The 24,725-nt window shown below is 44.1% G+C and overlaps 2 protein-coding genes and 1 long non-coding RNA gene across 6 annotated transcripts in view; 2 read left to right on the plus strand and 1 right to left on the minus strand.

Moving 5' to 3' along the window:
- The window catches only part of LOC114849425 (1-phosphatidylinositol 4,5-bisphosphate phosphodiesterase beta-4-like), a 40,165-nt gene extending 21,938 nt beyond the window's left edge, over window positions 1-18,227 (plus strand). For 2 of the 3 annotated variants that reach the window (XM_029140868.3, XM_029140867.3), the window contains 35 exons: window positions 181-240; window positions 1,709-1,852; window positions 3,648-3,727; window positions 3,823-3,876; window positions 3,955-4,036; window positions 4,150-4,250; window positions 4,683-4,740; window positions 5,591-5,699; window positions 5,945-6,155; window positions 6,298-6,391; window positions 6,547-6,626; window positions 6,744-6,828; window positions 6,911-7,001; window positions 7,089-7,184; window positions 7,472-7,623; window positions 7,757-7,843; window positions 7,935-8,079; window positions 8,279-8,363; window positions 8,986-9,110; window positions 9,646-9,697; window positions 10,196-10,298; window positions 10,537-10,701; window positions 11,605-11,809; window positions 12,299-12,387; window positions 12,538-12,694; window positions 12,776-12,825; window positions 12,909-12,974; window positions 13,513-13,628; window positions 13,843-13,918; window positions 14,009-14,184; window positions 14,353-14,454; window positions 14,582-14,639; window positions 15,014-15,100; window positions 15,297-15,333; window positions 15,838-18,227. In XM_029140868.3, the coding sequence (XP_028996701.1) occupies window positions 181-240; window positions 1,709-1,852; window positions 3,648-3,727; window positions 3,823-3,876; window positions 3,955-4,036; window positions 4,150-4,250; window positions 4,683-4,740; window positions 5,591-5,699; window positions 5,945-6,155; window positions 6,298-6,391; window positions 6,547-6,626; window positions 6,744-6,828; window positions 6,911-7,001; window positions 7,089-7,184; window positions 7,472-7,623; window positions 7,757-7,843; window positions 7,935-8,079; window positions 8,279-8,363; window positions 8,986-9,110; window positions 9,646-9,697; window positions 10,196-10,298; window positions 10,537-10,701; window positions 11,605-11,809; window positions 12,299-12,387; window positions 12,538-12,694; window positions 12,776-12,825; window positions 12,909-12,974; window positions 13,513-13,628; window positions 13,843-13,918; window positions 14,009-14,184; window positions 14,353-14,454; window positions 14,582-14,639; window positions 15,014-15,100; window positions 15,297-15,333; window positions 15,838-15,914 (3,555 nt within the window). In that variant the 3' untranslated portion in view covers window positions 15,915-18,227. The remainder of the gene's footprint in view (window positions 1-180; window positions 241-1,708; window positions 1,853-3,647; window positions 3,728-3,822; window positions 3,877-3,954; window positions 4,037-4,149; window positions 4,251-4,682; window positions 4,741-5,590; window positions 5,700-5,944; window positions 6,156-6,297; window positions 6,392-6,546; window positions 6,627-6,743; window positions 6,829-6,910; window positions 7,002-7,088; window positions 7,185-7,471; window positions 7,624-7,756; window positions 7,844-7,934; window positions 8,080-8,278; window positions 8,364-8,985; window positions 9,111-9,645; window positions 9,698-10,195; window positions 10,299-10,536; window positions 10,702-11,604; window positions 11,810-12,298; window positions 12,388-12,537; window positions 12,695-12,775; window positions 12,826-12,908; window positions 12,975-13,512; window positions 13,629-13,842; window positions 13,919-14,008; window positions 14,185-14,352; window positions 14,455-14,581; window positions 14,640-15,013; window positions 15,101-15,296; window positions 15,334-15,837) is intronic. The other variant, XM_029140870.3, reaches the window with a different exon arrangement.
- LOC114849430 (uncharacterized) lies at window positions 8,892-24,550 on the minus strand. 2 transcript variants are annotated; one of them, XR_003784622.3, is made up of 6 exons: window positions 24,316-24,550; window positions 12,915-13,050; window positions 11,933-12,059; window positions 11,204-11,306; window positions 10,200-10,312; window positions 8,892-9,163 (listed from the first exon to the last, which is right to left on the minus strand). It is a non-coding gene; the product is annotated as an uncharacterized LOC114849430 (long non-coding RNA). The 2 variants fall into 2 exon arrangements; XR_005897287.2 differs by lacking the exon at window positions 24,316-24,550 and adding an exon at window positions 14,982-15,106.
- lamp5 (lysosomal associated membrane protein family member 5) lies at window positions 20,210-23,902 on the plus strand. The gene is made up of 6 exons (XM_029140887.3): window positions 20,210-20,774; window positions 21,058-21,236; window positions 21,563-21,694; window positions 21,870-21,966; window positions 22,152-22,340; window positions 22,986-23,902. Exons 1-6 carry the CDS (start codon window positions 20,714-20,716, stop codon window positions 23,159-23,161), a joined length of 834 nt encoding a protein of 277 aa, XP_028996720.1. The 5' UTR covers window positions 20,210-20,713; the 3' UTR covers window positions 23,162-23,902.
- Window positions 24,551-24,725: the final 175 nt, after the last annotated feature.

Raw genomic sequence — 24,725 nt, forward strand, 5'->3', positions numbered from 1 at the left:
TTGCTGTTTGATCAACATGACAAAACAAATGGACAGCTACAAATAATCTACAATCTCTAGACAGCTACTGATTTAGACAAAATTTGTTTAATTCCACTTTACTGAATACTAAAAATATGTGCAAAAATCACTGATTGTGGTATGAGCTGTTCTCCTGCATTGTCTCATTCTCTCCTGCAGGAAGGCCAGGTTCTTGAGTGTTCCCTCATCAACAGTATCCGCGTCGGTGCCGTCCCAAAGGTGAGACCTCCAGGAAAAACAATTTCCTCTCTGCCCACCCCACTCCCCCACTCTCACTGTGACATTTCTGTTGAATTCCGGTGAGACTGTCAAATCAAAAACATTATTCACGCTTAAGGGAGCAGAGTAAGTGCAGTAAGCATGTGCAACAGATTGAACTCTCACTTGAGTTCTTAATGCTTGCCTTTAATGACAAATGCTGATTTCACAAGGGCCAGAACATGAATATGTAATATCGTCTAACCACTCGTGTCTTAGGAGCTATCTTCTAGTTTTTTAATGTTTATATAAGTCTGGATGGGGTGTGTCTCTATTTCAAAACCTCTTTCTATAACATGTTTTCTCTCTTGTCAGTATGACTTTTCCCTTCTGTGTTATTTTTCATGCTGACATTTTTTATATTCCTTGTGCAACTGTCTTATGTATTTAGCACATTTGGAACCTGCCATACACATAATTCATTCAATATAGCTTTTTGTTTGTCAAATACAAATTTGTTGGTTGACAGTAACATATGGTATGATATGATTTGGCATTGTGCAGACAAAATGAATTATGTTTGTTGTTACAGGATTAACCACGTCCAATTTAAACATACAGATTAAAATCTGTCAAACCGCTAGACGTCAGAGCCCCAACAGGGCACACTGCTGTACTGTAAACAGTACTAGATTGTTGTATGTCATGCTGACAGCAGGAGGTCTGTTTGTTTGGTCCTCTGTGTGGCCTTGTGTATATACATGTATAAGAGCACGTATACAGATACTGCAGGCTGATAACCCCTCCTTTAAATGCTACGTGCTGTTCTGTTTGTAGCAGGCTAGGAACAACTGATGGCAGGGCTTCTCCTCCGCGGCTAACGTGGTTACACAAACCCTGAGAGCTATTCCAGATAATCCAATGAACAACAAAAGATGAATGGCATTGGCTGATTTCTGGCTGGGGCTTTAAAATGACACAGCCTGTTGCCTGTTGCTGTTAATTTAATCATATTACAAAACTGCATTACTATGTTCCATGGTGGCAATGATAGCAGACTAAAATCTAATTGGAAAGATGAGAGGGAGGAGTTGTTCTGTGTTGTTAATCGTGAGTAAATGTTTTCTGTTTTTGTCACTTTCTATAACTTTGATCTTTGACAAACTCTGTAACTACAGGGTACAAAACTTTTGTGTTGTGTCACAAAACGCTTGGGATTTGAGGTTTCTGTTAAATATTGATTGTTTAATTACCTTCATAATGGGTGTAATTAAATAGGTGCAGTATTATCTACTGTTCTTTAGTTTACCTCAGAATTAAATTCAGAGCAATGCTTTAACCTCTTCAAACCCTGTATGTTCTTTTCGATTACCATATACTGCAACAATAACACACTTTACCCATACTCATTATTTGACAACTGGACAGAATGAAGCTTTGCTTCCACTCACTTTCTGTGTCTAATAAAGTGCGTTGCCTCTTTTTTTAGGATCCTAAGATCTTGTCATCATTCGAAGCCGCTGGAAAAACTGAGTCAGACCTGGAGGGCTGCATCATCTGCATCTGCAGCGGCACGGACTTGGTTAACCTGAACTTTATGTTTATGGTGGCGGAGAATCCAGACACGGCCAAGGTAAATACACCTCTGCAGCTCTGTGCTTTGACTCAAAATGGATGATGATAATATGCTGTATGCACGTCTTGTTGTCTTCAAGTGCAGTTTTTACACTGCAGCAATTAGATCTTTATTTATTTATTGTTGTACACATACACCACTTAGCTTTTCACACACATACTGTATGGTGCAACCTCATCAGAACTCTGCAGCGCCTGGCTATGTTGTGCAGTTATAGCTGACATTTAGATGTGTTCTTGATGGTCTGTGTCTGGGCCACATTCTCAGTTCATTCAATATTCGTAAATAATCCAAACATAAAAGTACTGTGACACAGCAAATATTTAATTAGTTAGGTGCAAACTGATACAAGGCAGGCATATGTGGCTTTGGTTCACGTTGATAAACAGACACATTTGGAATGACTCATTTTTTCCTGCTTCACCTCATCTCCATCTCCATGTCTCCTGCACTGCTTCAGTCCTTTTTGCTCTAAACACTTTTTTCTCTCACTTCTCCATCTTGTGTCTTTTTTTTAAATGAGTGAGAGGAAAAACAGTCAGTGGCTGTCTGAGTCTATGTCACTTGCTTTTTCTGTCTTTGTCTCCTTCATTTTAGGCTCAGATGGATGCATTTCTCTTATCTTTGTGCTCACCCTGTTAGCACCAGAGATTGTACATATTCTGGAAAAGCTTACAAAGCACTTAATTGTATTTTAAGGGTGGACAAAAACAAAATGAATCAATAGTCACATAAATATATAAAGCTAATAAAGCTACTCTTTAAGAGATGAGGCGGGTGTTATTTCATTTTTTTGTTATATCAAGATCAGAATCAATAATAGTTTGTTTTTGTGGCTAATAACTTTTCAGTGACTAAAATAATTTTTCTACAGGTTACTCTTACAGCATTTACTATGCTTACCTTTCTATGAATTAAATAATTATAAATAATTATGTGAACTTGTACATGCCTGTAATTCACAACTCTATTATTTGGCTAGAAAGGCAATATAAGCACTCGGAGACCATGAATAACAACATAACCCTATGATTATTATTATCAGTGCAGTAAAATATGTCACTTCTGTCAAAACTGTGCTCAGAATTCAAAACTGTTTGAATGCCTGTTTTGTGCCATCGCCATCACTTGTTGTTTGCCACCGCAGAGATCATCTTTATGTATTTTCCATAAAAGGGTGTTTTTGTGATGACTGCTGAGTTTGTGATTGTGTTTGGGAGAGTGCCTCACCACAGGGCTGACAGCGGTTTTCATGCAAGAGCCCTGAAGCTTGAAATGCATACTTACCGATGTAGGGACACTCCATGATCGTAGTACTCCAGTTTACACCAGGAGCACCTCTCAGAAGACCGTCAGGAGCTGACTGTGTTATTTATATAGGCAGACACACACACACGACCATAAAGACAACACATGCTCAAACAGGCGACCCCTGCTGAACCTGTTATTCTTGTTTAATGTTTTATAACAATGTCAAGTGTCATGTAAGTGGAGGAGATACGGAGCGTAACGAGGCAAAGCTGGAGTCAGGAAGGTCAGAATGGCTCAGATGCTCAGATTATCATCCCCAGTGACAGTTCTGTTGCTGCACTCAGTGATGTAAACACACAGAGCCTCCTTTAGTTATTTGTTTAGTGCCACTGGATGCAGCTCTGAGCTGCTCACTCTATTTATTGCTGTGCATGTTTTTAATGTGTGTGTCCATGTGTTGCTTGTTATTATTGCTGTGTAAATTCAGCACAGCCCTCTTGGCTGCTGTGCATTCACAGTGCGTCCTCTTGTTTGTTTGCAGAAGTGGATCGAGGGTTTGAGGTCAGTGATTCACAACTTTAAGGCCAACAACGTTTGTCCGATGACCTGCCTGAAGAAACAGTAAGTGTATTTTGCTACACCCTCTTGACCTGTGTTAATTACTTTGATTCCCTGTCTTGAAAATGAAAATTATAAATAATTATTTTTATTTTTAGTTGGATGAGAATGTGCTTCCTGACCAATGTAAATGGAAAGATACCTGTGAGGGGGTGAGTCAACTGAGACATTTTGAACAGTTTTCTATCCAAATGATTTAACACTGAATGACGCACTCTCTTCCTTTATAGCATTACACGGACATTTGCGTCAGGAAAGACGGAGAAAGGGATCTTTCAGGCTCTAAAGGATTTGGGCCTTCCTAGTGGAAAGGTCAGTCCTATCTCTACTGCTTCGACGCATCAACTGCGTCTTGTTTAATACTGTTGAAACTGTAAATGGCAGCTGTCATTTTAACAACTGACTGGGCTGTGTGTCATCTGCAGAACGACGAAATCGAGCCGTCAGATTTTACCTTTGACATTTTCTACGCGCTGACACAGAAGATCTGCCCTCGCACCGACATAGAGGAACTTTTCAAGAACATGTGAGTTTTTCATTAACTCCTATTCACATGTAAATATACAATAAAATGTAATAAAAGCTCTATCTTACACTTGTAACATTGCAGTGTACCCACTGTGTGGAATCCTGTACCTAAAGAATATAGAACAATGATATTTACTGTAATATGTTCTGTGGGCTACTACATCTTCTTTGAAATAATCAGGACAAAATGTTTCTGCGCCTGCTGCACTAACTATGTCTGGGTAGCCTAACCTGCTTCCACAGTTCATCATTAATTATGTTCAGCCCAGTGACAACATTGTAGAAAGTGACGATTAACAGTTTGTTACTAAAAGTGTAACATTTAGGAATGATCCCTTTCAAAGACTGACTATGTGAATGCCTGTGAGGCTGTCTATTTAAAGAAGCATAACGTGTTGTTTTTTTTTCTTTCTAATTAATTCCTTTGCAGCAATGGGAACAAAACTGATTATTTAACTGTAGACCAGTTAGTCAGCTTTCTGAATGAAGTAAGCTCTTTATCATTAACTTTTTTGTGTATTTGGCTTGCCCATGCAGCTCCCCTGCTTCACCCCCATCCTACTGTGGGTAGAAGTTGCCCTCCAGCCCAGACTGCACATCAGCCGACTGTAATCAAGACTCCATTGATCAGACAGACACAACATTTAACTTCCAGTCAGCTTGCAAGGGCAACTTCAACCAACCCCCCCCCCATTCTGCATGTCCATTTCTCATCCTAATTCCCCATGTTTTCCTGCCGCGGCTTGCCTCTTCATCTCTGATTGGTGTTGCCGTGACAACGGAGAAGGGTAGAGGTTTCTATCCTGTTGTTTTCCGCTTGTTTATGTCCGTGGCCATGCTCCTCTGTGTGGCTGAATACCTGTTTAGTGCCGCCACTGTGCAGTTTCATGTGTGTTGCTTCATGCCCAATTCTGTATGTTCAGGAACCACCAGGTTATGTTAACATGCAGCTGATCCAGCTGTGGAACAGCAGAGTAATGATTATTTGATGCTGTTCTTTTGCTATGGTATACAGTACCAGCCTTAAACAGATCCAGTGCATGATCTTACTGATTTAAATCAGAAATTTGCATCTCTTATTTGGGTCAGTTTGTTGTGAACCTCCTGTAGTGAAATTTTGTTTTGTCCATCATAGAGTTCAGTGCTCACTAGAAGGCCACATAAAGACCAAACCTCAGTTACAGTTCTGGAGATGGCTTCTGGTGATACTCTGTCCCATGTTGCATTTGTCGATTCCACTCCTGTGTCAGTGCAAAATGCTTGTTGTGTTAGTTCTGGCCTTTGTTATAAACAACTGTTTGTGTGGGTGACACTGTGTGTTCATGTGTTGCTCCACAGAACCAGCGTGACCCGCGGTTAAATGAGATTCTGTTCCCGTTCTACGACCCCAAGAGAGCGATGCAGATCATCGAGAAATACGAGCGAGACGAAGAGCTGAAAAAGAAGGGTAAAAGATAATGTAGCTGTGCTGCCATCTACCTGTCTAACGCTGAAGCTACTGTACAGCCAGATTTTTGGTTCTCAGCTAACTTGGTTAGATTTAACTTTTTTTTTTTACCATTGTTATTAGTGTAACATTTACAGATTACCACATGTTTTTACTCATTCAGCATTTTGAAAGCTGAGGCAAGAAAACTCTGTTTGGGTGTTTGCAAGAGAACCTGAGAACCTCCTGAATCCCCTCTACTACAGGTCACATGTCCAGTGACGGGTTCTGTCGATACCTGATGTCAGATGAAAATGCTCCAGTATTCTTGGACCGCCTGGAGCTGTACCAGGACATGGATCAACCACTAGCCCACTACTTCATTAGTTCCTCCCACAACACCTATCTGACAGGCCGACAGTTTGGAGGGAAATCTTCAGTAGAGATGTACCGCCAGGTTCTTCTCTCTGGATGCAGGTACATAAGTCTGTAATCATGGCCTATTAAGATACACACATGACTGTGTAGAAGCACGTGGACCTCGTTAGGTTCCTGGAAACACAGTCAGGATGCATGCTTTTGATCACGCTAATGAGCCTTCATGCTTTCATCCTCTCAGATGTGTGGAACTGGACTGCTGGGATGGTAAAGGAGAGGACCAGGAGCCCATAATCACTCATGGCAAAGCCATGTGTACAGACATCCTGTTTAAGGTGAACACACGCTATAGTACAACACTGGTCTCTCATTCTTCATTACTCAACTATTTCAAAATGTGTGTCTGCCCCCTTGTGTTGTAAGTATAATAGTGCAACTTTTTTATTCTTGTCTTTTCCATGCTTAATCTTTTTTACCCCCTTTCTTACAGGATGTTGTCCAAGCCATCAAGGAAACGGCTTTTGTCACTTCGGAGTACCCTGTTATATTGTCCTTTGAAAACCATTGCAGGTAAATACAATCCAGCAGGGTATGTGTTTAAAGCTTAATGGGTTACTTTTGTCATTATTTGTGTAAAAGCTCATTCCGATATACCGTGTAGTGACATGTATGTGTATTTTTTCCTAGTAAACCGCAGCAGTACAAGATGGCCAAATATTGTGAAGAGATATTTGGTGACCTCCTTCTCAGACAGCCTCTGGAGAACTACCCGGTGATTAATGTGCTTCTGATCTATAACAACTTTAATAACAGTGGATAAAAATGAGCCACAGTTAAACGTATGCTTTTGACAGATCGAATCTGGACGACCTTTACCTTCCCCAAATGACCTCAAACGTAAAATCCTCATCAAAAACAAACGACTGAAACCTGAAGTTGAACAGAGTATGTACACCCTGTACTCTCGAACTGTTAAATAGTTATTTGTACCTTTTTTAAAGCTTAAATGTGTGTATTTTGTGTGTGATATAGAGCAGCTAGAGGCTTTCAAGAAACACATGGAAGCAGGAGAAACCAACACCCCTGCCATAATTATGGGAGAAGAGAATGAAGACGACACAGAGAACGGTCAGCTATTTGACTTGTTGTTTATGTATATGTAAGTGAAATTTTGAAATTGCTGTACACTGTGGACCACAATGTATCTGTACAGTAGCCAAGTTTCCCAAATAGCTGCATGAATAGTAGGACATACAAAAGGTGAGCAACATGGCACCATAATGAAAAATACAAAAAGGCACTTTTTTATTAGCTGCACAGCTTAAAGTTAGTCTGCTTTGTGTTACAGCTTGTAATGCATTTTGAAAAAAGTACATTATATATGCTAGTATACATTTTTCTGTTCATGAATGTAGGAGAAAAAGAGGCTGAGGATAAGGATTTGAACTCAGAGGCCCCCAGTCTATCAGAGGCAACTAGTGAGAAAGAAGCTAACAGTGTGAGTGTGTCCCAGAGTAACACTATCTGCTCAAGCAAAGAGGAAGAACCAAGCAACGGCATCAAGAAGGTGAAAATGAAGTGACCTTTGAAAATACAAACATGTACTGTAGTATTTCCATAGACTAATTCTGCTTTAAATCAAATAATGCAGGCTAGATACTGTGCAGAGAGAATGTTCCATTTAATGTTTGTGTTTCCAGGTACCTGATGATGAAGTTACAGAGATTTCTGAAGCAACAGATCAAACCGACATCTCTGAAGCGTCTGACCAAGACAATAACAAGAAGGTAAGAACACATGGGCCCCAACTTACTACTGCACACATACACTCTTTAATGAATTGGTAAAACAGGTTCTCTTTGTATTTGTGCTGCACAGGGTGGGGATGTGGCAGAAGACTCTGAAGAAGCTCTGATAGCTCAGTACACGTATGTAGGGGCCACTACCAACATCCATCCATATCTGTCAGCTATGGTCAACTACGCGCAGCCTGTCAAGTTCCAGAGCTTTGACGTGGCAGAGGGTAAGCATTGATTTTTACTTTCTAAGGTATGACAATGCAAGCACATTTTTCATAACATTGTGAAGGAGCACAAACTAACTAGATTGACCTGAAGATAACCTTACATTCTTTGCGGTCTTGCTTGTTAATTTTTATTTTGTTGGTCAAACAAATTCTCTACATTCAAGACTAAACAAATTTCTTTTTCCTCCGTCTCTAGAAAGGAACATCCACCATAACATGTCATCTTTTAACGAGTCTGTTGGCCTGGGTTATCTTAAGACCAACGCCATAGAATTTGTCAAGTATCCTTTACACTGGCTAATCAGGCAAACTACATTTTCTAAGATATGTTTTAATGTAAATATACTTTTATAATTAATATCTGAAAGAAAGTAATAACAATAGACATTGTAGATTGTTATTGGCAACATTCAGTACCTGTGGTAGGCAATAGGAGGTACAAAACACATTGCCAATATTGTGAAAGCCAAACATCTAAAGTTGCTGTACAATAACAGCCTGCAAACAAACCTATTTGTGCAATAACTTTGAATGGCAGCTGTTCTATTCTACACATAAAAAGCAAAGTATTTGAGCACATTACATTTTTTTAACCTTAACCTTAACATACCTAACCTATTAACGATAATAATGTCAATATAAAGTTAATAGGGTCACCTAAATAAGGGCTTTGTGACAACCCAGAGCTGATGCTGAGTTCACTTGGACTGTGTGGACTTAGTCTAAAATTCACATACACTTTTGTGCCCTCCTCTACCCAGCGGGAGTGCTTGACCCAAGCTGTTCACACTAAAAATAGTCCTGCAGTCTGTTTGATGTATGCACCGGAATCCACACACATGCATTAGAACACACATGGGCTCCCTCTTTTTATTTTTTTAATTTTCCTGAGCATCAGCGCAGCTACAATAAGCGTCAGATGAGCCGAATCTACCCCAAAGGAGGCCGGGTGGACTCCAGTAATTACATGCCTCAGATCTTCTGGAACGCAGGCTGCCAGATGGTCTCGCTCAACTTCCAGACCCCAGGTACCGCGGCACGCAACATAAGACCTCTGACCTCGTACACACCTATACAAACGCTAAACAGAGAATATGCATGTTATGTTAAAATAACACAATTACATGCAAATGCAGGCACTCAATAGTGATGGACAGTCTGATAATAATAATATATAATATATATAATCACACATTATGAGCTTACATGTTGGACAAGAACAATATTTTGATTTAATAGAGATCCATCTGGATTAAAGCTGGTAAATTCATATAGTGACTTAATGGCTTGATAAACTGTACATATTATGGTTGAACCCCGGAAAAATAATCCACACACACACCTAAACATGTGTAATGCCAGTTGTAAGACAGCTGCTGTCCCACAGCCAGAGGCAGGAGAGGTCGGCCAGACCATATGGCCTGCTAGGAGGCAGGGGGTGGGGTGGGGTTAAGGGAAGAGAGACATTTGTGGGGAATATGATCCTCAAGTCTTTACAGAAAAAAATTGACTTGACTGATGTCAGTGTTCCTGGATGCCTCATTTTCTCTCTCTCTCGCTTAGACCTGGCGATGCAGTTAAACCAGGGAAAGTTTGAATACAATGGGTCCTGCGGGTAAGTACACTTCCTCACTCATGTCTTTAGCTCATTCCCATGCGTTCTCCTGTTCTTCTCTGCCTCTGTCTGAGGCTCATCAATTAAAGCTCGTCACATCTCATTACTCGTTGCCAGCAGCAACATAGCTACTGTCTGCCCCGAGAGCAGATGAGGGCTTTGGTGAAGTGAGTTCCCCTTCACTTGCCTCCGAGGCTTTCTGCAGTCATCCATCTCTTCTGCTCTTCATCGCTGTCTTTGTCCCACAGGGCAGAGATTTTACTGCTAATGCTGAAAATCTTATGAGGAGATCATGGTCCTCATCATCACTAATGCCACTCTGATGGGTCCCACAGCTAACATGCATACTGTACATGCTTCCATACACATACAAGTCTGAGTAGCTTAATTTAATCTACATATAAGCATTTTACTCTACACATTTCTGCATTTTCTCTTAAAGGTAGATTCATTTTCCTGTATGTGTTTTTATTTTCACTCTTCTATGTATATTTTCAGATACCTGCAGAAGCCTGACTTCATGCGGCGTTCAGATCGGATGTTTGACCCATTCTCAGAGACGCCAGTGGACGGTGTCATCGCTGCAACCTGCAGTGTACAGGTCAGGTCACATGGCTCGGAAATAAAAAAGGGAGAAATACATATTACACCTCACAACTTTGTGTGTACACACTTTCAGGGGTTTAGGACATTATTTCCTATGCTCTTCCATTTCAACAAAATTTGTTTTATTACAAAATTAAAAACGTAGTTAAAATATAAAACCCTAAAATACTGACAGTAACGAGCAAGACGTGTCTAATGCTTAACAAGCACCGATTTCTCCCTTTTCACTTCAGGTTTTCTCTGGACAATTCTTATCTGACAAGAAAATCGGCACGTATGTTGAGGTGGACATGTACGGCCTGCCCACCGACACCATCAGGAAGGAGTTTCGGACACGCATGGTGATGAACAACGGACTGAACCCTGCCTACAATGAAGAGCCCTTCGTCTTTAGGAAGGTACAGTAGAGATGAGCCCGTGTTTAAGTTCACTGTAATAAAATAGACCTAAGAAACAAATGATTACATAAAAGGAAATCGAGAAACCAGGAGAGATGTGGGATGTAAAAGGAAAATCTGCTGCTCTCAGCAAATTGAGGAGTCTCTCAGCCATGACTGTGACTCCAGCTTCCTAACACACCATCAATCACAGCCTGCCGCAGTGCTGCTTTCCTCACACACACGCACAGTGCTATCAGTGAGGGGCATCATAAGCAGAGCTACTTGCACGACTTGCTTGCCACATTTACACACAAATACACTGTACAGACAATACAGAGACAAATGCTCCAAATACAGCCACACACTTTGGACGCTTGCTTACAGAGCACTGTCAAGACGACTCAGAGCAAACAATGCAGACCAGCAACAGCACATGAGCAAGGCTGCATTTGCAAAAGCGTAAACACGGCTGCTTCCACCTATTCATTAATACTGAGTATTCTTCAGCCTTATCTCTTACCTTCCCCCTTCTTCTAGGTATTAATCATCCTCCTTCCTCTGTTCACTTATCTTCACACACAAGGCCAGTTAACACTCACTCCTGCGCCTCAAGGGTTTACACACTGAAACACAGGCACACACATGCTTATATGCAAGAGGTACTTCACTATGGCCTTGTCAGTAGTCAGAGATACTATCGTGCATGACCATCCCCTGATAGTGTTTCATATTGACCTTACCTTAATGATGCTGCTTCTGCTTTAATGCAAAGATAGACAACTGCACCATCTTCACACCTAATGAAGTCAACCACACACGCCACACTTTCCTAAGGCTGAAGAATTCTGTGATATTTTCCTAATCCACTTTTTGCTTTTCCCGTTCCCACCCTCCTATTACCTCACACACCCCTCCCTCTAGGTAATCTTGCCAGATCTGGCCGTACTGCGCATCGCCGTCTACGACGACAACAACAAGCTGATCGGCCAACGCATTCTGCCTCTGGACGGCCTGCAGGCCGGCTACCGGCACATCTCGCTGAGGAACGAGGGCAACAAGCCTCTGTCGTTGCCCACCATTTTCTGCCAAATAATCCTCAAGACCTACGTGCCCGACGGCTTTGGAGGTGAGGACAACAGGAACATTCACACGCAAACTTTTCAATATATTGCTCAGTGTTTAAATGCATATGTTCATGCCAGACATTCATTCTACTGCCTTGTTTTATTCAGTGATGATAATTAAGTACCTTCTGTAGCCTGTAGGAAGAGGGGAGAAATGGAACGCAATGCAGCTCACTTACTCCCCGCCTTGGGTTGGTTGGGGTGTTCAGAGTAATGGCGTGGCACAGATGACAGTGAATCTGCAGTAATAGTCTGTTTAAAAGGAAGCATAAGCAAACACATGAGCAGTGTACTGGAGGTGCCATTAAATAAAGCCAAGGGCCTGTTCTGAGGACCCATTACTGTAACCATTAGCTTCCTTATTCTACTGCAGTCATCTCCTAGACACAGCCTTGTAGCATTGTGCAAAAAGAAAACAGGAGAAACCATGATGTGATTGAAGGCAACGTTCAAAAGGCAACCTTAAAATACTGTACACTTTGTATTTTCAGCCATCGTGGATGCGCTGTCAGACCCAAAGAAGTTCCTGACCATAGCAGAGAAGAGAGCTGATCAGATGAAAGCATTGGGAATTGACACGGTACACTACTAGAACACACACGCACTTCAAGCTTTAATGACTTGCAAACTGGCATGGCCAGTGTTAACTCCCTAACCATCTAACGCTACTCCTGTGTTGCCCTGCAGTCATTTAATAAAACATTTTAATGCCCTCCTGCCTCTGCTGTAGAATGACATAGCGGACGTCCCCAGTGGAAGCTCAAAGAACGACAAGAAGGGAAAGGGTAAAGGAGACACGGTGAAAGCCAGTGTGACACCTCAGGCCAGCTCCGACATGGCCCAGACCTCCAACGCTGCCCAGAATAACACAGCAGAGACCAAGAAAGGTATAAACCGACTTAAACACGTTTAAAATTCACTAAGCATGCACACAAACACAGAATCATTTTTTGTTGCCTGCTTTTCAGACACTGCTCTTGTGCCTAATGTCAGCATCGATGACCTAAAACAAATGAAGGTTGGTAACAGACCTTATGCAGTTCACTGTATTGAAATAATAATCTATGTAATATATCCAAATATCTTTCTCTCCCACTGCAGACTTACCTTAAATTGATCAAAAAGCAACAGAAGGAGCTCAACACGTTAAAGAAGAAACACTCAAAGGTGGGTGGTTGATTCATCAGCACCAGTCTGCACTGATTTAAAGAGGCTGCTGTTCATCCTGGACAGTCATTGATGCCTAGAGCAACAGAAACAGAGGCAAAGGGTGGCATCGCCTTTCATCTTCCACTGACAATTGCTACACTGTAGTCATCTGCACACACAGACACTTGATCTACAATAGCTACTGCAAAGACGCACAGATCCAACCACATAATTAATGTTTTGTAAGACATTAGACTTGCTAAACTTCCTTTGACAAGCACTCACCGCACAGATCATGGTGGGGTTCAGCTCATTCAAAGTGGCTTATTAATTATCAAGAAATTAACAGAACATATGAATAATCAAGACCCATCTGTAAACTGAATGAAGATGTCTGTCTCACTACTCGAGCAATAAATCATGCATAAAAAAATGAGCAGTTGCTTGTTTTCAAACGTTATTTTAGGCTCAACTCTTATGTGGAGGAGGTACAGTAAAGGTAAAACTGCACTTAGTCTTTATTAATAAGTGGTGATGTGTGTTTTTCTTTTTTTAGGATCAAAATATAATGCAAAAAGCACACTGCACACAGGTGGACAAGATGGTGTCTTCACATGAGAAGGAGAAGACGTCCCTGGAGAAACTGCTGGAGAAAGCCATCAAGAAACGAGGGTGAGTAGAAAGAACAATGACTGGCACTGATGCATTACACTGGCTGCGTTTGCTGAGTGTTATGCACATATGGAGAATCCACTTTAAAGGTATATTTCCACCTAAAGAAGCAATTGTGAACCTGAGAGAGAGAGATTTACCTTCTGCCTCCCTCACCCACTTCTTTTCTTTTGATACCAGGCACTTTACTGACTTTAATGTGATTTTCCTACAGAGAAAACAACTGCCAAGAGCTGAAGAAGGAGACGGAAGATAAAATCCAAACACTAGTTGCTGATCACAAAACCAAAGTAAGACACCATAACTTAACGAAGCCTAGCATAGACTAGCATCCTCCCTCCACCCCCCCGGTTGAAGTGTGCGTGTGGATGTGTGTGCAGGTAAAAGACATCACAGCACAACACACTAAAGAGTGGTCCGAGCTAATCAGCAGTCACAGCAGCGAGGAGCAGGAGATGAAGGACGGCCACGTCACTCAGCAGTGCGAGCACCTCAAGAAACTCCTGGCCACTGTCCAGGAGCAGCAGACCATGCAGCTTAAACTCATCCATGAGCGGTGAGTGACTCTCTGACCCCCATTCATTGCAGGTGACCAGACCTGGAGGGCCCAAGGCTTCACTGCTAAACTGAAGCCGCTATCACATAAGTGACAGTTCACAGCTACAAGTAGCTGTAGTTGTTGGGTGCAGCCAGTTTCTTCACAGTACACGTGTCACAATTCTAGGCAAAGCAAAGAAATGCGTGCCAACCAGGCCAAGATGTCCATGGAAAACAGTAAAGCTATCAGCCAGGACAAGACAATCAAAAACAAGGCAGAGAGAGAGAGGTGGGTCACACACACACACACACACACACAGAGTACTCGGACTAACGTGCTGTTGCCTCTGCTGCTGTAGCGTGATGGTTGTGTGATACTTGTCAAACAATGGCCTTCTCTCTTTTGCTCTTTTTAGGAGAGTGCGAGAATTAAACAGCAGCAATACAAAGAAATTCCTGGATGAGAGGAAGAGGGTAACTTTCTGACTTATGACTTAAAATATTTATCTAAACTATACAGTAGGAAATCTCATCTTCTCGTCTTACATAAACACAATGCTTAGACTAGGGTTTATATTTTTCCTACGGGGATGCAAAATTATATAAATTCAAAGGGGAATATGCAAATTAGAATAACCCTCTTTAAGCAACAGCTACTCTGGGTGATTACACCACAGACTTCCGGCATCACAAGCTTACAGACGATTCCCACAATTAGCATTTTCACCTGAAACAACATTCTTTCCTTATTTCTATTTCTAATTCTAAATTATATGATCACCAAGTCTTATCTTTTCGTCGATTTCTACAACACACCTCATTGTACTGCCTTTGTCTGCTGTCTGCAGTTAGCCATGAAGCATCAGAAGGAGATGGAGCAGCTAGAGAAAAACCAGAGAGAACAGCTGGAGAAACTGGAGAAGTTCAATGAGCAGGTACGGCCCCAAAAACCTGAAATAGACAGCAATTTACATCATATACTGTAGAAGGTTACTGGACGTGGCTATTTCCCAGTTCAGACTGTAGGTTCCGTCTCCATTTGTGCACGTTATTCACAAACATTGCTTTGTCTACATGTTTTACATGGATGCACATATTCGTTGTTAATATGATTTGCTTCTTTCGGCACAGCTTTTGAAATCACACCATGCAAACAAACAGGTTCAAGGTAGGCATTTCCATCTGACTCTACCTCTGACACCTCCTCCTCCACCTTCGTCTCATCTTTCCTTCCACCCCTTGAACTTCCAGCCTCTGTCATGTTACTTCATTGTTCAAGTTCAAGGTTTAACCAGACTCATTTGCCTCATTACTAGAAGTCATTGCTTCCTGTTTAGTTTGCAGAATCCATAGCTTTAGCTGTGCTAACTGCCAGCTTGAGTCATTTCTCACTATGACTCACCAGCTATTACTAAGGAAAAACTGCCAGCTCACATTCTGCCTTCGGCTCATAGTCGGTGACACTATACGCAACTCTCCTAAGCCTTTCATTAAGAATATCTGCAAGATACTGAAGGATCATTAACAAACAGTTATTGTTACCATAGAAAGAGTATTCTCACTTTTTAAACTATATGTACACGCCATGTTCATTACTTCAATATGAGGATCAGACTTGCACATGTAACCTTCACAATCCAGTGTGATGTTTAGCTTCTGTTTCTCCTCCAAGGCCAAGGACATGCAGCAGATGGTGAAGTTGGAGGAGGAGATGGACCGAAGACCTGCCACACTGGTGTGAGCGACTGAGACTGAGACACCACTATGGGAAAGCCCTCAAGAACTCTGCCTATATCACTGTCACGTGCACACACAGTAGCGAGGCTTCTGTTCATTTACCTTTACTTCCTGTCCTCTCTATCCGCCCACTAACTTCTTATTGAGCCATTGGTGCTTACCACTGTTTGACAGGGGATTTAACCACTGATTGAGGGGAAGCGGCAGAGAGTAAGACACATGCCTTCTCAACTGTGTGTAAATCCTCTCACCATCATCCTATGGGCAACACAACTGCAGCTACTGTACTGGTGGGCACAACCATACAACACATGCACAAACACATCTGGTTGTGGGTGGGATGATGGTGCATCAGTGCCCTCTGACTCTCTGTTCCTCTGTACCTTATCAACCCACTCGAAGAGGAGAGAATATGTGTAAGGTCCGTCGCTTCAGCACCGACAATTTAACTCACTGAAAGACACTGTAGACTACACATCATTACTGTCCTGAGCACTTTGTATGTGATCGGCCATCATAATGTGGAAAATGTAGCAGTGCACTACTGTAGGTTTCCTGTATTTCACTAAGAATGTATCGAAAAAAGCATCACTGTATGAAAAAGTGGCGTCGTCTCTCGTTACTCGCCGTAAAGCCACGATGCAAGCTGTTTGACTGTACATACGTGTTACTGACATCTGGTATTTGATATTCCAGCCAACTACACAGACTTTATCTTGCTAGGTCAAGACAATAAATGGATCACAAGGGATAGATGTCCACATCTTTGTTTTTACTACAAGGAAAAACATGTAATGTCCGTTTCACTTGCACTTAAAAATGCCATGACAGTGATTTAAGTTATAAAATGGCTTATGCTCAATTTCCACAAGCATAAAATTGCAAAACTCTTTAATACAGTATGGTGTAACATTATACTCCTAATTTGAGGCTCCAAATCATGTCTACTATGCAAAAAAAGACAAACACATGATTCCCTCAAAGCTTAAGGTGTAAGAAATTCTCAGGAGAATTAAAAATGTAACCAAACCAAACCAGTAACTAATTATAGTAATAATAACCTAAATGTTTCAGTGTGTGCCTTCTAACAATGAGGCACTGAAAACTAAATTATCTACATGTTGCATTATTGGGTTTTGCAATTAAACTCTGGAAACTGAGGCAAAGCTGTGCTAATAAAAAGAACCCGTAGAACACAAGCCCTGCAGCATTACACAGAACCTCATCTAGCCAGTCTGGTCAGTTTCCCCATCAAAAAGACATTGAAGGGTTTCTTTAATATCTTTTTGACTTCACCTTGGCGACCTCACGTTGTGGCCCTCTGGTCGGGGGAAATTAGCCTGCAGCGCGACTGGATGGCAGACGAGACCTGAATCCTTGGATGACTCAGACGTATTCCGCAGACAGTACATGTAACTGTTCATGGGGAAGACGCCTGAGGAACCACAAATCAGCCCTGAAAACTATGCCGGACGAAAAGCCACTGCACTGAGAGAAATGGCATAAGAACCACAATCAGCATTACTGTAGGTCAGTTGTGTAATATTGACTGAGTAGAAACAACGTGGGGACGCGGCGAGCTACTTTTGCCTTTTATACAACATCTAGGTTTATTCTACTGTAATGGGCGTAGACGGGATGTTCTTGTATATACTGGAATGTATGTTTATTTCCTTTGGACTAATGGTGTTGTGTCATACAAGGGCTCTGGGACAGAGGATGTCAGTCGGATGTTGGGGAAAGATGCGCGTCAACCGCTGGTTCTCCCGTTTGCATTTCTGTTCTGTATTCCAGTCTGCCCTCACTGCACCACACAACACACACGACGCTCACTACATATCTAGTGCAGAGGTAAACGAGTTCAAGTGCTTTTATATGCTACTCCATCGCTTTCAAACGTGCCACTCTGTGTCTGTTAGGACGTTTAAATTATTTTATTAATGATTAAATGCCAAATTAAGGGGTTATTTATATAAAACATAAATAAATGAATATATATATTAGATATAATGTGTAGTTTAAGATTATTATGTTTGTTAGGCTTTTTTGCACTAGTTGAATGTTTCTGTTGTGTGATTACATGTAACCTTTGGCTCTAGTTGGTCAAAAAGCAAATTATTTTTGCAGAGCAACGTAACTGATTTGAGTTTGTGTTTTTACTGTATCTCCTCGGTTTTCTATTGGATCTGTAGCCTGTCAAACCATTCTGTGCGTTTTTTTTATTTATATTGTATTGTTGAACTTATATGAAAATACTGTTGTTATTCAGCTCCTTTAATACTGTTTTATAGTCCGTGTACCAATAAATAACAGTGTAAAATGGGACATGCGGCTCATTTCTTATTGTTACTATTGTTAGTCAATTCTCTGATCAGTGTCTTTGTAGTCACGGTCCGAATGGTGATCATCACATTCGCCAGTGGATGAATTCATATTCCTGGGCCAGAGAACACAGGCCGATCTCCCTCCTCATTATTCATTATACTCGTCATTATAAGCGAAGTATTTCCGTTAGAAAGGCGCGGTGATGCTGTTCGTGTTGCCCTGGCAACTGCATGGCTTCCCTTCACCAGCTACAGTGTATATATAAAACTAAACCGTCTGATGCCATGTCAGCAGTCGCTTGGTGGAGGCCTCGTCAAACTCAACCTCAAAAGATAAATAACTTCAATAAGTACTGATCCAACTCCCGGGAAGTCTGACGGACGAACAGTCAACGAGATCCTCCTGGAGGCGATGTCCAAGGACAAAAGTGAAGTTTGTCCTGGATGCGGAAGTGCCCTCGTGTCCTCCGTCCTGCTGCCCGACGGACACTCCCGGTGCCGGTCCGTAGAGGTGCCGCTGCAGAAATGGGCCCTGGTGAACGGCCAGCACGGCGCTCAGCTGCGCGTGAGAAAGGCTTCCTGGATGCTGTACAGAGCCTGGTTCGACCCAATGCGGAGAATGTGGACCGGAAGCACTGCGCGGATGTGCGCAGCGGTGGCCGGTCACTCCTCTGTTGGGGGGTTTATGAGAGCCTTTAAGCGGCTTGGTCCCCAAATTCACAGGCAGAAAAAAGTTGGCAACTCCGCAGTGGAGGTGGAAAAGTTTCTGGGTCGAACGGAACGCATGTCTGCCCTCAGTGACTCCACGGGGAGGACGTAAATGACGCGCTAGAGAGGAAGGTTGCACAGTTATTGAACGAACCTGGAGTCGTTCAAAAGGTGCAGTGATGCAGATTGCGCTCAAATACACAGTTTGCAGCTGAGGTCTCGGTCAAAGCGGAGCCGGTTTCCACTGATGGACTCCATAGAAACGCGTGTGATGCGGTCTCGGGGATCCTAAACCCACTCCACGGACTCCTCCACTGACACAGAGCGACGAACCTCAATTCCATCCTCCTCCGGACCGCACGTCGTCACAAGCACGAGCTTCTCTGCGTTCAGCAACAAACTCCTGCGCCGCTTTACTTCCCAGGAGTTTAAAAAAGACGCACAAGAGTCGGAGGAGGACACGAGATCCGCGACCAGAGACGTTTCCTCGGGGCTTCGAGCGTCCAAAGGTTGGCGGCGAACCCATCGACCGCGTCAGCTCCGTAAAGTGCGAGTTCGACTTTCTCGCCCGAATCCAAAAGTGAACGAAGCTCTTGGCGCCGTGCGTAAAAGGTTCGTACAGTTAAACGCACCAGAGTCTGGTTCCATCGAAGCGCCGGTTTGTGCACTTTTCTAAATTCAGCCTCAGCCATTAAAGCCTTCACGCGCACGTAACCGAGCCATCACACACGCTCCTCTATTTTACATCCAAACCAGAGCAGAGGCTCCGCTGAAGTAACTCGTCAGCGTGTGGCGCGTGTTTAACAGTTGGACAGTTCACGCAGAGTGACGCGCGGTGTGGAAGTTTCTGTGCGAGTGGCTCCCGTGGGTGCAGCAGCCGCTCCTTTTGCAGTGGGAGGGGTCGCGTTAAAGTAACGTGGGGGTTGAGTGCGACAGACTCATTCAGAGCATTCGTTTTCTCTACTTGTGTTTTTCAGCCCGTCGGTGGCTGATGGACATCTGCTAAACGGGTCGACTCTGACGGGAAAGCGTCTGAATAGCGTATACGTGCTGAGATGAGGCTCGGCAGTTCTAAGAGTGGGTGAAATGCCTAAAAGTCGAATTCTGCCACCGTCTCTGAAGCGGCGCAGACGGGAACGACGTTCATCCGCAGATGCACACGCTGAAATCCGCCCACGGTGACGCAGGCTTGCGTTCGTTTCATCCTCACTCTCAACTGCAACCTTGGATGAGTTGGGGGGAGGGAGGGAGGGAGGGGGGGGGGGTGGGGGGGTCGGCGTTTCCCTCCAGACACTTCAGCCCAACCTGCAGCCGCGCGCACAGAGCTCGGCGTCTACAGCATTGCGGGATTAACGGCGACCGGACGAGGCTAATTTCATTGGACCGGACTTTTTCCTGCCAAGTTGGACCCCGGTTCCGTTTCTAGGAAAGTCCGTTCTGCAGCTGTCAGTGGGTTAAACCTTGGAGAGGCAGGGTCGCCTTGGGCTGCCAGAACACTTCGGTGCCGGCTGCTTCTGCAGAGCGAACCGGATCTCACGACGTCCGACAGAGCTGGGCTTTTTTTTGGTGCATTCGATTTGATCTGAGCGTGACTTCTGGGCGCCGACCACAGGAATCCCTCCTCTTCCTCTCCTTACTCTTATTGCATCCCGCCTCCCTGCTCTTCCTCTCTCTTCTTTTGGCGGGCTCAGCACCGGTTGCCCAGTCAGTCAGTCAGTCAGTCAGTCAGTCAGTCAGTCAGTCAGTGTCTCGCATCAGCGCCGGGGGAAACTGATAGAAATGGGACGAGTCGCTTTCAGGACCACGAACAGCGCCCGACTTGTGCTGATCAGCCTGTTTGGTGAGTCCGTGCGCGTGTCTGTCGTGACTCCTCGTTGCAGTGTGGAGGTGTGTGCACGCATTTGGTCACGCCAGCGTGCGTTGGCATGTTAACACTGCTGCAGCAGCTGACGATGATTTCAGTCACCAGAGTTTTAACCTGGTTTCGACTTCGCCTTTAATAAAAAACGGGAGTTTGCTTTTGCTGATTCTGTAAGTTTTAGTGCGCGTGCGCGCGCGCGCGCTACTGGGTTACGCTCCCACCTCCACCTCTTCAGCATTCTATTCATATCCATTGCTCCCAGGTGTGCTGGCGCTGTCCGTGGTGCTGGCCGAGCAGGAGGGGGAGAACCTGTCCGGCCTCTCCAACAACCCGGACAAAGCCATATTCGCGGTCCGGGAGAACGGAACGACGTGCCTGATGGTCGAGTTCGCCGTGAAATTCCTGGTGCCGTATGACGTGCTCGCGCTCAACGGGATAGACGTAAGGAATCCCCGTGTAGAAGAACATGGAAATGTGGTTAATGGACCGGAAATTAATTATTTATTCACAAGTCTAATTTGGTTCAGTACTTTGATGATATTTGCTCTGGATTTGGACCCTTTTTGCGCCGTCATGCGTAAAATAACTGACATGTTATTATCTCTTTCGCTTCAGTCCGGAAGAACAATCAATTTTAATAATCAGCTCATTTTCATTATTATTAATGACAGTTTAAGTTCGTGCGTAACACGGAGCGCTCCTAACTTTTAGTCGGTGATCTATTCCGTTTTTCACCGCATTTTCTCTCCTCGTTTTCTTTGTTGCAGCTGATCACGGAACAGGCTTCCTTCACTTTGCCTCGCAGCGCTGAAATCGAGGGCAAATGCGGGAGCACGGAGTCAGAGATCCACATATCCTGGAAGAACAACGCCTACACCCTCCGCATCTACTTCTCTGAGGTGGGCGAGAAACAGAGCGGCTGCAGAGCGCGATCAGCGCATTCGAGTCCCGGATAATGTGCAAACGTTTTACTAACACGAACAACTACACGAGTGATTCCATGGCGGCGTTTTGCTGAGTAAGCGCGCGCTCTCACACCGCGACAGGTCTGACGCGTCTCTCTGCGTGTTGTAGGAGGTTCGTGACAAAGGCACCGAGGTGTGGAAGGTCAGCAAGGTCCAGTTCGTCTACGACACCTCGGAGACGTCGCACTTCATAAACGCGTACAACCGTGAGTTCAGTGGCTCCTCGGAAAAACAACGGTTTATTCAAACAGGGGATTGTGTTATATAGCCGCCATGAATAATTTCGTTATTTAGACGTATCATTGTTATTATGTTAGACTATGCTATGTGAGACACGCACACACACTAACATGTTGCTTTCTACGTACCCCCCCCCCCCCCCCCCCTCCAGCTGGGAAGCACACAGCCAGCACGCACCGCCTCTCGGCCCTGGTGACCCCCACGGGGCGCTCCTACGTGTGCGCAGCTCAGCAGACCCTCACCCTCATCTCCAGTGACCACCAGAAGGGCGTCACCGTCTCCATGTACGACGTCCAGATCCAGCCCTTCGACATCGCCTCCGACTTCATGTTCAGCGAACGTAAGAGCAGCCCGACCACTGCATTTAGTCCCACGGCAACAGACGACAGACAGAGGAAATGATGAGGCATCGCACCCCCCCCCCCACACACACACACAGCTCTCTGGGGGTTACTGCTGCAGTAGGAACAATACACAGGCCTGCAAAGAGAGGCAGGATAACAAAGGAAGTGAGTGGAGATCCAGGAAGGATGGAAGAGAGAGAGCGAGAGAGAGAGAGAGAGAGAGAGAGAGGGGTGCAGTCATAGCTTTGCCCTCAATGCAGCTTTTATAGACATACTTAATGTACCTGGCCGTCCTCTGAAGCGTCACCTTGGAGGAACCATTTGCTCTGGGCCGCCGTAAACTACACTGCGCTGCGCTGCGCTGCCTTGCTCCCGGTGCACGCGCTCACACCGCTGTCCACACAGCGCACAGCCAGCGAAACATCACCGCTCACGGGGGCAGGAGGTCACCATTCTCAAACCATTAGGATAATGATGCTTTGATCAACAGAACAACTTAAAACTCATTGTTTGATATTTATGGTATTTTTTCTATTTGAGTAACATAAACCATTTTCTAAAAATTAAACAATATCATGCTAATAGAAATACAGCTTTGCTTTAATTCTGGGGAAATCTCCCGATTTTTGCTCTGTCCACAGCCTATAAGTGCATCACCGACCAGCGGGAGCGCCTGGAGGAGACCCTCCCCCTCATCCTGGGCTTCATCCTGGGCCTCATCATCGTCATCACGCTCACCATCTACCACTTCCACCTCAAGCTGACGGCGACGCAGCCGCAGCTCCCCAGGGACCGCTCCATGTACAAGAACATGTAGCCGCGCCCGCTCTCCGCCGCCGCCGTGATCAAAGACCCGCCTCCTCGTTGTCCCACGACCTGATCGCTCACAGGAAGGAGCCCCGGCCGCGCAGCCGCCGCCGCCGCTGGAGCCGGAACAGCTCCGAGACAGGTTTATGGGACAGTCGGGGCCTAGCGTGGATGTAGCTGGAGGGAGGGGACTGCTGAGTCCACACTTTGTGCCATAAATCCTGTATTTGATCTCGATTACTGTACTTTCAATAACCGATTATGTTTTTCTGACTATATATTTAAGTCTCACTCACACTGGGCTCAGCGACGGCAGCACTTCACCTTTTTTCTTGTCATTTCTAACTCTATCCAGCTTGTTTCTGAATGAGGATTCAGATATTGCCTGAGCTTCTGCCAACGAAGTGCTGCTGCAGTACATCGTCTCAATCCCTGTCAGCTACAGCCACTAAACCATTTCTGTTCAAATTTCCTTTGGCTTTAGATTTTTGAATGCAGCCATAGTGGTGCCAGTGTCTTGTAGTGTGTCCTGTGCTGTGGCATTCAGAGTCAAAAAAAAAAGGAAGGAAAGCGGCACGTCGACGTCCGACTGAAGCTCTAAGCTGCATCCTGACGTTCACCAGAGCACCGCGCGTGTTCACGGGAGAACGGAGAGGTGACGTGTGGAATATTTTCAGAAACAAAGTCTATGCATAAACCTCTGCTGATGCAATCTCGTGCTGTGCTCCCCCGAAATAAACTGTTGGACTCACTCCTGGCATTAATTTATTATCCGTCACTTTCCTGCAGGACACTCTATAATAAAACACTGGTTTAAAGAGACAGCAGTGAAAGAGAGAAGGCGGAGAATCTTCTGAGAACACTGCTGAACTTCGAGAAAGTTGTAAAATACAACATTGAGGAAATGAAATTGAAATTATCTTTTTAACAGCTGGAATTCACGAAAAAATCCAACCCAGCTCCACAGTAAGTCTATGATTTACAATATGACACACAAACCCTCCTTATTCCATCAGTGCTGCAAATGATTCCTTCTTTACACTGAATCTACGGGAGAAACACACTCAACTTCTCTGATTCATTTCCTTTTATGTCAAACGAAGCTGCGCATCACTAGTCTCTCAGACATCAAACCACAGAGGTTTCCTGCACTTCTACACATACTGATGTTGATGTTGTCATGGTGATGCAGAATCAGCAGCAGAACAAACACGGACCGGGACAAACGTATTAGTGACAACAGATACACGTCGGCTCCGAATGAAACCTGACAAGTGATGCCGTCAACCCTGCACAGGCCCAAGGGGTCAGAGGCAGCGACTAACGACTAAGCGGAGGTAAAAATGACGTGAAGTCAACAGCGCAACAACACACTAACAGGTTAAAACAAATAAACAAACAACTAAATGAACAAACAACTCACCCGCTGCCGAGTTCCGCGAAGCCTCCGCGTCGTTTGTTCCGCTGCTCTTTTTCTTTTTTTTTCAAAACACGTTCGGATACAAATGTCCTTGTTTAATTAGTAGAAAGTGAGTAAAACAACGCAAAGTGAGTAAAAGTGAGTAAAACCACCG

Source organism: Betta splendens, chromosome 24 (genome assembly GCF_900634795.4).
Source record: "Betta splendens chromosome 24, fBetSpl5.4, whole genome shotgun sequence".
Taxonomy (NCBI): Eukaryota; Metazoa; Chordata; class Actinopteri; order Anabantiformes; family Osphronemidae; genus Betta; species Betta splendens.

Bases quoted from the DNA above. Each gene is read 5' to 3' on its own strand.
- lamp5 (XM_029140887.3), top strand. From the start codon at position 20,714: ATGGGACGAGTCGCTTTCAGGACCACGAACAGCGCCCGACTTGTGCTG. The intron at 20,775-21,057 runs GTGAGTCCGTGC...CATTGCTCCCAG, and splicing joins TGTGCTGATCAGCCTGTTTG to GTGTGCTGGCGCTGTCCGTG. The intron at 21,237-21,562 runs GTAAGGAATCCC...TCTTTGTTGCAG, and splicing joins TCGCGCTCAACGGGATAGAC to CTGATCACGGAACAGGCTTC.